General features: G+C 42.0%; 1 protein-coding gene across 2 annotated transcripts; it reads right to left on the bottom strand.

Annotated features, from left to right (window-relative positions):
- Positions 1-1557: 1557 nt before the first annotated feature.
- Positions 1558-12648, bottom strand: LOC124869557 (solute carrier family 25 member 45). Of its 2 annotated transcripts, none has more exons than XM_047367498.1 (7): positions 12513-12648; positions 12090-12226; positions 11954-11997; positions 11801-11872; positions 11508-11696; positions 5946-6180; positions 1558-3101 (listed from the first exon to the last, which is right to left on the bottom strand). In XM_047367498.1, the coding sequence occupies exons 2-7, from the start codon at positions 12124-12126 to the stop codon at positions 2821-2823; spliced, it is 858 nt and encodes a 285-aa protein (XP_047223454.1). In that variant the 5' UTR covers positions 12127-12226; positions 12513-12648; the 3' UTR covers positions 1558-2820. The 2 variants fall into 2 exon arrangements, with proteins under 2 accessions (XP_047223454.1, XP_047223446.1); XM_047367490.1 differs by having other exon boundaries at positions 12090-12172; positions 12513-12607.
- Between the last annotated feature and the right edge of the window lie 112 nt (positions 12649-12760).

Here is a 12760-nt window from a genome sequence, read left to right as displayed (position 1 = left end):
CGCCTTTTATTTTGAATAAAAACTACTGTTCTGGAGGAAGTAATCAGAAGTTTCAGAAGTATCCCGGACGAGCTTCTCCCTGTACAGGCATCTAAAGACTAAAGATTGTGCAGTCTCTGTGTTTTTTTTATTACTTTGTTTTTATTAGTAACAGTATAGGATGTCTTAGCTTTACCAAACAAACGAGCACGCAGGAGTTCCTGGGATCAATTCCAACACTAGTCATTAGTTTGTTTTGCAAGTCCTGCAATGTTTTCATAGCACAAAAATCAGAACACAGAACAGTTGCTTGTTACTGATATCCAAGGTTCATTTTGAACTCCATGCAATGATGGCAGGAAAAAAATTATTTGCACACATTAATACCAACAACAAACTTTAATGTGTTTTGATAGCTGCAACTCAGCGTAGCACATAATTGTGAAGGTAAATGATTGAGCATTGTTTTCCAAATCCAAAAAGGGGATTTGCTCATGTTTATTGAGCCTGCTTTGCTCTAATACCCCTAAATAATGCATTCCAAAATCCCCTTAATAAACCGAGTCCGCTTGTGTGTAATTTAATCTCAGTATAACTAAAGCTGTTCTCTGAAGGCCTCAGATTAGTAACAAAACATTAAAGAACAAACCGCATCATGAAAACCAAGGAACACAGCAGAGATGTCAGGGAGAAAGTTGTGGAGAAGGGGTTGGGTTTCGTATGTAACAGTACTGTAGAAGTGTAGAAGAAGAACCCCAGATTGATTAAAACCTTCAGTTTTCAGGAGAGTTAAGCAGCAGCTTGTTTCTGAGGTAAGTTCCTCTTAACAGTTTTGCAGTTTGAGATGCACTTAGATGGGTTGAAAGGTGGACTACCCACAGCCCACCCATATTCTGTCTATCAGAGCTTAGTTCTGCCTGGTTCCACCCACCTGCTCGGTTTGTACAAGCCTTAACTTCCATGAAAAGGCTCTGCAGTACCACCCCTCACTTTCTGAGTTTGACACTGAGAGACGAGAGCGAACTAAAAAGGGCTTGCCCTGATTACTGCGCTAAATGCATATTTTAATTAAATTTCAATTCAATTCAGTTTTATTTATATAGCGCCAATTCACAACACATGTTGTCTCAAGGCACTTCACAACAGTCAGGTTCATACATTCCAATTAATCCTAACCATTGAACAGTGCAGTCAGAGTTAGTTATTTATTCAAATTGGATCAAATGTTTTTCTGTCTAATGAAACCCAGCAGATTGCATCCAGTCAGTGATTTGCAGCATTCACTCCTCCTGGATGAGCATGTAGAGACCGTGGACAGTCACTGGCGTTGACTTTGCAGCAATTCCTCATACTGAGCATGCATGTAGCGACAGTGTATTTATATAATATATATATGAAAATACGTATTATTGACCATGTTACTGTCATCTCACTTACAAAAACGCTGCTGCCGACATTTCAGTCCACATGAATAACTACTGGCAAAATGCTCACTCATATATTATAGGAACACATTTGACTATAAACAAAAATGTTTTTTTGTAAAATGCAGACAAATTAGGAATAAATGACACCCTCTTATAAAAGTAACCATTTTAATAAAATTTTTTTGTTAGCTTATTGAGTTAATACAGACAGAAAAAAGTGGATGTGAAAGATGTGTGGTGAAGTAGAAACAAAAGGTTTTATATCACTGACCTGTTTCAATACAAATATCATCAGCTTTTTAAAGTCAAAACAATTAATTCAGACATTGCAGTTCCATAGCTTGTAATAAAGCTTTTAAAAAAACAGTAAGGCCAAAAGAGAACACTACCTGGATTTAACATAAGCAAATAGGTAGGATATTTCAAAGAGTCAAATGTTCTGGGATTAGGATTGGTCTAACAGGTGATCCAAACCTGCAATGAGAATAGAGAACTAGTATATTTGAGGTGGATGTGTGGTTAGAAAAATCTGAAAAGATTAACATTTGTAGCTAACAAAAAAATCTGGTAAAAAAAAATCATTGTAAAGCCTCTGTCACATTTTTTATGTTACCATCTATGCTGGTGTATCGGAAATATATTTTACGTGGGTCTAAATGTTGAGAAATTAAATGCATTTTGTTAAACATCAAGTCTCGTCACATCTCCAAAGTAGGCGTATCTGTTATGATGCGCCCCTATTTTGTAAAGTGCATGTATATTGGGATGAAGGGTGTAATTGTTTTTATTGTTTTGCTACTTTTGCTGTGACAGCACTCTTGTTTTTTTTTTATACCTGACCATCTAGGAATGTACATTCAATGCTCTGTACACAGTCTGAGCTTGTCATGTCAGCTACTTCAAGCATTCTACATGCTGAGGTGAGTTTATCTTCAACAACGCAGACAGAGTGTTTGCCTAGTGTAGCATAACATTAAGTCACATTTAAGTTTCACTACAATAAATTCATGGCAGTGGTGTATATGTGTGGCATTACATGGAGCCTCTAATTTGCGAAGCTATTGGCACAGATTCTAAACTATCAAACAAGCAGCCTGGCTTAGCAGAAGATCTCATTATGTAAAATAATACAAACGTGGCTCTTCTGTTTTGTTGCTGTGGGTTTGAGGTATTAAGCGGCTTAGCTTCGCATATCTTCAATCAGGTCATACAATAATTCAGATAAGGACAAACTTTGGTTATTCTATTCCTAATCTGTGATCAGGTTTAGTTAACCGACATTAGTTAAAAGAAGGTATTTGAATCCCTTTTTCTATTATTTGGCAATGTTTGCAATGTAACCTTCAGAATTTTAAATGTAGTTAACTTCCTTGCTTCTTTTTGTGAAACAACGTCTTTCTTTACTGAGGTGCCACTATTTCCCTGGTGGACAGAGGATCTTCAGCAGACTCTCGTAGGTTAGGAAGGTGATGGCGTTGACAGGGAAAGCCCTGACACTGTTCAGTAGGAGGCCTTTGAAGAAGACCCTTCCTCCTTCCTCCTTCAAGCTCACTCCTATGCAGTGCAAAACCCCACTGTACTGCCGACCACCAGCTCCAGACATTTGGAGCCGAGCTTTTACAACGTCCATGGGCGTGGCACATGCCCAGGTCACCACACCTGCCACGCCCCCTGCCATCAGTATGGCAAAGGTACCTGAAGATAGAAAATATTAGCATTCATAATTGAAATCCTCTTTTTTTAAGACACTGTACGGTGTCTTGGAAAAAAAATATACTTCTTGAATGTTTCCAAATTAAAACCACTAACTTCAAAGTATTGTATTTTATGTGACAGACAAACAGAGTAGAGCATAATTGTGAAGCAGAAGAAAGATATTACATGTATTTCAAAATGTATAGCAAAGGTATAAGTTTAGATCAAGACCTAGCAAGTCATGGCCCTCTGCCTAAACTAGGATTCTGAGAACCATGAGTTATTTTCCTTTTACTTCAAATATATTTAATACTTTGGGATGGTCTGTCACATGAAATCTAAAAAAAATACATTGAATGTGGCAGTTATAATGTGATACATAGTGGAAAGGTTAGAATAGGTACGAATACTTTTACAAAGCACTGTATGTCAGTGTTTAATGTGCAGAAAGGACATTCAGCATGAGGCCAAGTCATGTCTCTGCAACTGTAAACCTTACGTTTGGGCACTTTATCTTCTTTTCCAAACAGAATGTTAGATCACATTATCTCATTTATTGTGAAAATATCTCAGGAAAACACTGACTATGATCCTATTCAAACATCAAAAAAATGTCACATCACCTCTGGCCGTATGGCCTATTTTCCACTCAAAAAATTGACTTTCTGATCTTACCTTTTACTTTTACAAAGTAATGCATGGTTCTTAGATGTCTACTGTCTTATTTGCGCTACATTTAGCTCTCGTGTTTGACACCTTGATAGGAGCGGTTGTGTGTCATAAACATTAAATATGAGCAGTTCAGGTGTTTAGTTCAAAATCTGACTCTTGTAGTAGATTTTGGTTCCCCTATAGTTGGAACACACTCTACGGTCCCCCTTTTTGAAAAGGGGAACCACCACCCCGGTCTGCCAATCTAGTGGAACTGCTCCCGATGTCCACGCAATGCTGCAGAGTCACGTTACCCAACACAACCCTACAACATCCAGAGCCTTAAGGAACTCTGGGTGAATCTCATCCACCCCTGGGGCCTTACCACCGAGGAGCTTTTTAATCACCTCGGTGACCTCAGCACCAGAGATTGGAGAGCACACCCCAAGGTCCCCAGGGTCCACTTCCTCAGTGGAAGACGTGCCGGTGGGATTGAGGAGTCTTCGAAGTATTCCGTCTACCAACCCAAAACGTTCCGAGTTGAGGTCAACAGCACACTCTGCCCACTGTAAACAGAGTTGGTGGTGTACCTCTTCCCCTCCCCGAGACGCCGGTTGGTGGACCAGAATTGCCTCGAAGCCACACAAAAGTCATTTTCAATGGCCTTTCCGAACTCTTCCTATGCCCGAGTTTTTGCCTCAGCAACCACCCAAGCCGCATGCCGCTTGGACTACCGGTACCCACAGCTCTGGTAAACTGCCTCGGCAATGGAGGTGCGGCACATGTTCCACTTGGACTCATTGTCCCCCACCTCCCCCAGAACGTGTTTGAAGCTCTCCCGGAGGTGGGAGTTGAAGCTCTGCCTCAGGGGAGACTCTGCCAGGCGTTCCGAGTAGACCCTCAAGATTCGTTTGGGTCTGCCAGGTCTGACCGGCATCCTCCCCCACCATCGGAGCCAGCTCACCACCAGATAGTAGTCAGTGGAAAGCTCCGCTCCTCTCTTCACCCGAGTGTCCAAGACATGCGGCCGCAGATCAGATGACGCGACAACGTCAATCATCGAACTGCAGCCTAGGATGTCCTTGTGCCAAGAGCACATATGGACACCCTTATGCTTGAACATGGTGTTAGTTATGGACAATCCGTGATGAGCACAGAAGTCCAATAACAAAACACTACTCGGGTTCAGAACGGGAGGGCCATTCCTCCTAACCACACCCCTCCAGGTCTCACTGTCTGTCATTACCAACGTGACCGTTGAAGTCCCTCAGCAGAACAAGGAAGTCCACCAGAGGGGTGCTCTCCAACACCCCTCCAAGGACTCCAAAAAGGGTGTGTAGTCTGAACTGCTGTTTGGTGCATACGCACAAACAACAGTCAGAACCCGTCGGAGGGAGACTACCCTCTCGTTCACAGGGGTGAACCCCAACGTACAGGCACCGAGATGGGGGGCAACAAGTATGCCCACCCCAGCTTGGCGCTTCTCACCAAGGGCAACTCCAGAGTGGAAGAGGTCCAACCCCTCTCAAAGAGACTGGTTCCAAAGCCAGAACCGTGCCTCGAGGTGAGCCCGACTATTTCTAGCCGGAACCTCTTTACCTCGCACACCGACTCCGGCTCCTTCCCCACCAGAGAGGTGACATTCCACGTTCCAAGAGCCAGCTTCTGCAGCCAAGGATCAGACCGTCAAGGTCTCCCCCTTCGGCCGCCACACATACCACATTGCACCTGACCCCTTTGGCCCCTCGCATGGGTGGTGAGCCCATTGGAAGGGGGACCCACTTTTCCTCTTTGGGCTGTGCCCGGCTGGGCTCCATGGGTGAAAGGCCCGGCCACCAGGCACTCGCCAGCGTGCCCCACCTCCAGACCTGGCTCCAGAGTGGGGCCCCGGTGACCCGTGTCCGGGCGAGGGAACACCGTTTCCATTTATGGTAATCATCATAAAGGGGTCTGTGGGCTGCGCTTTGTCTGATCCCTCACCTAGGACCTGTTTGCCTTGGGTGACCCTACCAAGTGGCATAAAGCCCCTGACAACATAGCTCCTAGGATCATTGGGACACTCAAACCCCTCCACCATGGTAAGGTGACAGCCCAGGGAGGGCTGTTTGTAATATATTAAACAAAATTACTTTGGCTTTTATTCTGACATTCTGAAATCATTTTGATGTTTTGTGTCCGCGAGTTTAGACTGACCTGGCGCCTTTCCAGTCTCAGTAAGGGCCTTACGAGTGACCTCATAAGGGAGGAAATAGAGTCCATAGCAGGGCACGTCCCTCAGGGCCAGAGCCACCCCTCCTCTGTACAGACCCCTGAGACCCTCCTCCCGTAGTATGATGGCCACACAGTGTATGGGCCCACGGTACCGCTCGCCAGTTGTTTGACCCTGCAGGCGCACCTTCACCAGATCAATTGGGGCACAAACCAGCACCTGGAAGCAAAGAAAAATCCACTCAAATTACTTTAGACATAATCTGTTAAATTAATTTTTGACATTTTGTTGCATATAGTCTTAAGAAAAATTTCTCGATCTCCTTACAAATGTTTTCCATTTTTGCTCTTTTTTTTTGACACTTAAATTGTTCAGATCTTTAAACAAATTTTACTGTCAGAGACAAATGCCAGGAGTTAATACAAAATGTAGATTTCTAATGATGACTTCATTTATTAAGAGAAAAAGGTCTCCAAACCAATCTGGCCAGCATGAAAATACAACTTCCCCCTTGTTAAATCAAAAATTACATGTAATTGACCACATTTTTTACTTCAGTTTCACTTGTTACACTTATTATTACTGTAGATTTATGGGGCAATTCCCTTTTAACATAGTCATGGTGGTTTAGACACCTTTTTTCCCTTAATCAATGAAATCATCATTAGAAAAAATGCATTTTTGTATTTGCTCAGACTGTAGCATTTATCAATCAGTGAATACTACCCAAACCTTATGTGTGGGACAGATATATATGAGTTTTATATGTTTTTGCTGTTATCATTTGTCCAAAAGGTTTCCAGCTATTTTTGACTCATATCAGATGCCAGTACAGAGAACACAAAATGACTGGAAACAAGCAGCCTAAATAATAGTAACAATACATTTTATTTAAAGGTGTCTTTCAGAGCACACAAGGTCACCTTACAAAAGTAATAAAAGTGTGAGAGGTCATCTGTTAGTGAATTTAGTCTATTTTCTCAGTGAAAATTTTCAGAATTAAGTTGAAGTGATCAGAGGAGTAGAAGTAGGAGGTGAGAGGATTTGGAGGGTGCAATACGTTGTTGACCAATAAAAACAAAGCTTTAGTATTTCCAACACCAGAATTAATAAGAGCTTTGGAGTGGAGTGGGAAAATGAGACAGTTCGAGATTTTAAAAGAGCAAATGAATCCAGCAGAGTATGGAGACCATTGGTGTAGTGTTGGACCATTTGTTTGCTGAATATTAGACCATTTGCACGTTGCTGGACGCCACTATGCCCTTTTCAACGTCATTGGCCATTTTGTACCACAAGATAGCCTGTTCCTTCAAATCACTCTCTGATATGACAGGGTGTCCCAAGTCCTACGTCACAAGACACTATATAGGAAGGCGCCCATTTTGTAAACTCTCCTTCAGCTGGAGACCGTGACACGGTGACCACGCAACTGAAGCATCATCTGGAGAAGAGTCCCGAGTGGATTTCATTTATTCTCCTTCGTTGGCCAACGAAAAATTCATAACTGAGGTTTCTGGAATGAGAAGGCCAGACATTTCACTTTGCCGATCGAAGACGTGAGTTTAACACGTAACTAAAAAAACCACGGAGTTTCAAAGAGACTGATCGCCACCTTGTTTTGCCTAGTCGACTCCTGACGGTCAGATCATATTTTCCCCTTTCGCCAAGAAGGCCAGAGGACAAAGACCTTCCTGAAGTTAACTGTGGACGCACCTTAACTTCCAACTTTTTTTTTTCCTCTCTTCAACTCTGCTCAGAAGGAAGACGACGACAAGTAAAACCCATCCTTTATTTTTATTTCTTTCTTAGAAAAAGTCTGGTCAGGGTAGAGGAGGTTTTAGTGCGATTAAATTCGCCATTTAATCTAATGTGTTCTGAATTATATGTGCATGCAACCTTTTTATTGAAACTTTGACGTGCTGTGTTGGATATCTGGAAGCCGCTGTGCTACCCAGCTTTGTGTGTGTTTTGCGGGGTTATTTACCACCTGGGAGCAAGCGCAGGTGCGCTGTGAGACTAGACTGTTATAATAACCTCATGGTGAAATTCACCATTTTCTTTGTCTTCAACTTTACTGCTTACTAGCTTGCCGCCAAAAGTTTTATAACTCTTTGTGTGCTCAGCCGCGCAGAGTTGGGAGATGTTTGATGACTGAATTGCAGTTTGAGCTACGCTCCCCAACTCAACTCACCACCACATCCCTTTGTCATATTATCATTTTTGCCATAACTGCTGGTTTGATCCCATACGCACCCACTACTGTTTTGCTTTATTTTGTTTAGTTAGATATTTTACCCCTTTTGTGTAGAACTTTGCATGTTTGAGTAGGTGAAGATTATTAAATCGGAAGAGCGGATTGTATCAGGGGTGTGATTTACTTCAATTCAATTCAAAGATACTTTATTGATCCCCGAGGGGAAATTAGAATTCCAGTACAACCCATCCAAACATACATCATGACACAAGACAAGGGGGGACGGGTCACCGAGGCTTTGCTGCCCACTCACAGGTGCTGCCCTTGCTAGATGAGAAAAGAGGCCACATTAGGTAAGTAGAGGGAAAAAAATTATATTTCACACTTTATCCTTAGCAGGATACAGTTTGAGATTGCAAAAAAACCTCAGCATACAGAAGCAACAAGTTGACAAAACAACATCATGCCGGGAACGGTGAAGGGGGTGTGAGGGGGTGCATATGTTTATCTTGAGCATGTGTGTGTGTGCAAGTGAGTGTGTGCAAGTAAGTCCATGAAGCACTGTCCCAGAGGCCGTTGTCCTTGATGGTACGTTGGAATGTTCATCAACCGGCCACAAAGTTCTGAGCAGGTCCACAGATGTCCTCAGGGAAGGGAGGGGGCAGAGGGAGCAGAGCGTCATGTTTACATAACTTCCGGGAGAAGTTGAAGATAACCAGCCATCAAGGGCATGCAGGGGAGCCAGATTCAGAAAAACAATAATTATTTGGGTTAGGCTGACTCTTAATTTTCCGTCAGCCTTGAGAGTCTCGCTGGTGCTTCTCAAAGGCGAATCCAAACAGCCAAATTCCTGGTCTTTCTCCAGATCCGAGCAAAAAACTTTCTCCAAGATTTATCCCATTTCACCCCTGAGTCCAGCAACCTGCCTGCGATCCTGTGTAAGGATCACATCCAGTCTGCGATTCAGCTCGCGTAACATCTCAGTCTGAGTGCTGATCGCCCTGAAGATCCCATCACACATGCCAGGCAGCCTCACAATGGCCAGAACAGCTGCTGACATTCTCCGAATTTCTCGATATGCCAGGTAACCGCTGACTCCAAAAAGCAGAAATCCTGATGTCAAACATCCAATTATATACATATCTTCAACATCCTCGACTGACATTATCGACAAACACACAATCCTCCACTTCTGCCAGGAGTCCATCGTGTATCCAGAGAAAAACGTCCCGTCCAGACAAGTTGGGCTCTCCTTCACCCTGTCTTCTCGTCGAGAACATTTGATCAATTGCATTGAGAGACCAGCTGACCAAATCCATAACTAAGAATTTGGAAGATATGCAAGAAGAGGCTCCAAAGACAAGACACAGAGCTGAAGCAGGGCAGATATGGGAGGGGGTGCGGGAGACAGAGAAAAAGCGTCCTTCTCCACCGAGAGCAGAAAGAAAAGGAAAAAGAAAAGAAAAATAAATGTTCACATAGATAAACAGAAGGCATTTTGTGTTTATTTTATGCAAGAGTGACTCGTCAGTCAAGATGAAGTTGAAGTTTCACATGTTTTGGCAGAAACGGTCGATTAAACAGTGACATCTCTGGTAATAGTCATTAATTATTACTGAGTATTTAACGGCTGTAATTATCAAAGGCGTTGAGCCACAATTACAACACCAGAAGACATGTCTGGTCTCAATTCATAAATGAGAATTTTGGTTAAGAAAATAATTTTGTCAAATTATGATTTTTAATTATAATTATTGATAAAGATTAATTAATCAATAATCATAAATCTAACAGTAGTGTGCAATCAGTTCATTAGGAGAGGAGGAGTGACTGATGCTGGGAAGGTTGTCTATACCTGATGTGAGTGCTGCTAAATTAATATTTTTGAGATTGTGAAAGGAAATGACACGTGACTGTTTAGCTGTGGACAAGGTTTAACTGAACTTGAATGATAACATTATGTGATCTCAAGTGGGAAATCAGCAGCAGAGCAATTTACAGGAGTTACTCCTGAGCAGCAGACCAGGTCCAGAATATGACCTTTGGAGTAAGTGGAGAAATCAACATGCTGTTAAAACCCAAAGTTGTCCAAAGGGTATAATTGATATTGTCCATATGAATATTAAAGTCACCAGCAAAAGTATATTTGGGGCAAGTGAACAGATGTGGATGAGAAAGACAGAAAGGTCATTAATAAAATCATTGTTAAGTTTAGGAGGGCGATAAATAGTGGCTTATGCAAGTCAGATGGAACCTGTCCCACATGATGTAGGCTAAAAGATCTCTGAAAGCAGCTCTTTAGATGAGAAACAAAATCTCCACATCTAATTCAGTCTGGAAAGGGTTGAACGTCATTTCTAAAATTTTGGGACTCCAGGGAAGAACAGTAAGAGTCGTTGTCTACAATGGAGACAATATGTAATGGTGGGGAACCTGTCCAGGAGATGCAGGTCAACCAAAATTACCCCAAGAGACAATCAAAGATTCATCCAGGAGGTAGCCAAAAAAACTAGAACAACATCTAAAGCCCAGCAAGCCTCTCTTGCCTCAAGAATAAGAAAGAGACTGGCCAAAATGGCTTCCATGGAAGAGTTCCAAAGAGAAAATTGCTTCTTATCAAAAGTCAAGCTTTTGAAAGGTGAACGTTGTGTCAAATCTTATGTAAAATGAATGCAGTATTTCAGATACAAAAACATCACACTGACAAACAACAGCAGATCACCTGCTCAGCTTTGGAATCATAAGAATCCACTAGAGAAGAACTAACAACTTGGAAATTCCAGGCCAGTGGGTGAGAAGTCGGTCAGTAATCTGACATAGATTGGGGAACCTCTAACCTTACATTCTATGGAAGGAAGGTGAAAATCATCCCTTAGCATTGACCAAAGCATCACCATTTTCCCATTGGACAAGCAAAGCTTAATGCTGGTCCTCAACACCTCAGGCTATCACAGGAAAGGAACACATTAGTGAGTGATACTGCAACCTGAGAGGCAATGAGGATGTCTATTGAGAACTATTGATCAAAATCAAGGTTAGAAGGATGAGGTTTAGCACTGGAGAAAGTTGCTCTAACCTTCATCCTAAATTGCTCTGCCCCTGTCTTGGCAATGCTAAATGTGACCCTAATGGTTAAATATTCACTGAAGTCTGTCTTTACCTTACATAGATATGTGAATTTCTAGCAAAGTAGAAATTTTTAAAAGCATAAGGATTCTTCCTTCCTTCCTTCCTTCCCAATCATAAGATATATATTGTTATCAGGCTTTTGGGTCTTCACACTTCACAGTCTTAACTTTGAGGCTGCAGGTAGATGTTTATGTGAAAACCAATGAGCCCAAAGTGATCTTACCTGCACAATGCCTGAGAAGCAGCCTGCAGCAAAGACTTGTATTGAAGACGCTTGTTTGCAGTGACTGGGAAGATTGCAATCAGACTGAGAGAGGTAATCTAAAGCATTACTGTAAGACCCAAAGACGATGGAGTTGGCAAGGCCAGTGGTCAGAACTGGAAAGGACATGCCCTTGAAGAACCCATGGAGCTGATGAACAGAGGAGATACAGTACATTCACATCCTTATCATAATCATATCTGCAAAGTGCTTGGGCACCTGTTATATAAAACAAGGGAGGATGTGTCACCTACTCCTTCGTTCAAGTATGTTCTAGTCACACAGTCAAATATCCCTTTATACACACACTTTGCTTGCAGGCGCACCTACAAATAAAACATTATGTTTCATCATAAGCATGATTTACACATTATGACATATTTATAGGTTTCAGAGCCCCATGTGACCTTCACTGTGTCCAACGGATGTCCAACTGCAATTCCCACTGCACCTGCAAAAGCCAGCAAGGAGACTTTGTAACACCAGACATTCAAGCATCATGCTGCATTTTTGCTTACTGCTGCTTTACGAGCATTTTTCTACCTGAAATGCTTCCAGCTACGAATTCCAAAAAGGGCATGACTTCACAGTCTGCAAAGAGATCCTTTTTTGTGCCCTTGCAGAGGCTATACACAGCAATGTAAGTACAGTTACTTATGTGCAAACTCCACCAAGACCAGCTGTTAGTTAATAAATGAAGAAGTGAAACAACTGGGTGAAAAGTGAACATTCCTCCAGTCTGTAAGATTTTTTAAAGAAAATCCTTTAAAATTATACTAAAAGTCAAATAATTCTTGATCAAGAGAATTTTACTTCCATAGCATTTTCCAAAACAGTTTAAATCAGCTAATCACCTGTTGTACAATTTAAACCCATGTACAAAAACAGAAATTCCACAAGCAGATTGGACTAAGGTGGATCATGGCCTCCAGTAAGAGGTTTGTTAAATGAGACCATAGTGCTTACCATGTGAAAGTGTCACCTCATTGTTAGAACTTCTTAACAGATCTCCTTAAAGTAAAGCCTGTCTACATTCTCACAGTGTTAGGGCTTGTGGGTGATCTTTGGCTCAATGTCTGAACAGGCTGTAAAATCAGCACCACTGCCTTTTCAAAATAAAGGTCGTCTTTGATTACATTGCGATGAGTTTGCACTTTGTCTCAGTGACAAAGGACATCTAACATTAAAAATGATTTCTTACAAACTTATGCTGT

The sequence above is a fragment of the Girardinichthys multiradiatus genome, chromosome 1, assembly GCF_021462225.1.
Source record: "Girardinichthys multiradiatus isolate DD_20200921_A chromosome 1, DD_fGirMul_XY1, whole genome shotgun sequence".
Taxonomy (NCBI): Eukaryota; Metazoa; Chordata; class Actinopteri; order Cyprinodontiformes; family Goodeidae; genus Girardinichthys; species Girardinichthys multiradiatus.
This window is presented reverse-complemented; position numbering and strand designations above follow the sequence as displayed.

Coding starts and splice junctions, on each gene's coding strand:
- LOC124869557 (XM_047367498.1), bottom strand. CDS start 12,126: ATGCCCTTTTTGGAATTCGTAGCTGGAAGCATTTCAG. Junction 11,873..11,953: donor ATCCGTTGGACACAGTGAAG/GTCACATGGGGC, acceptor TTTTATTTGTAG/GTGCGCCTGCAAGCAAAGTG. Junction 6,181..11,507: donor GCTTCTCAGGCATTGTGCAG/GTAAGATCACTT, acceptor CTTTGCTTCCAG/GTGCTGGTTTGTGCCCCAAT.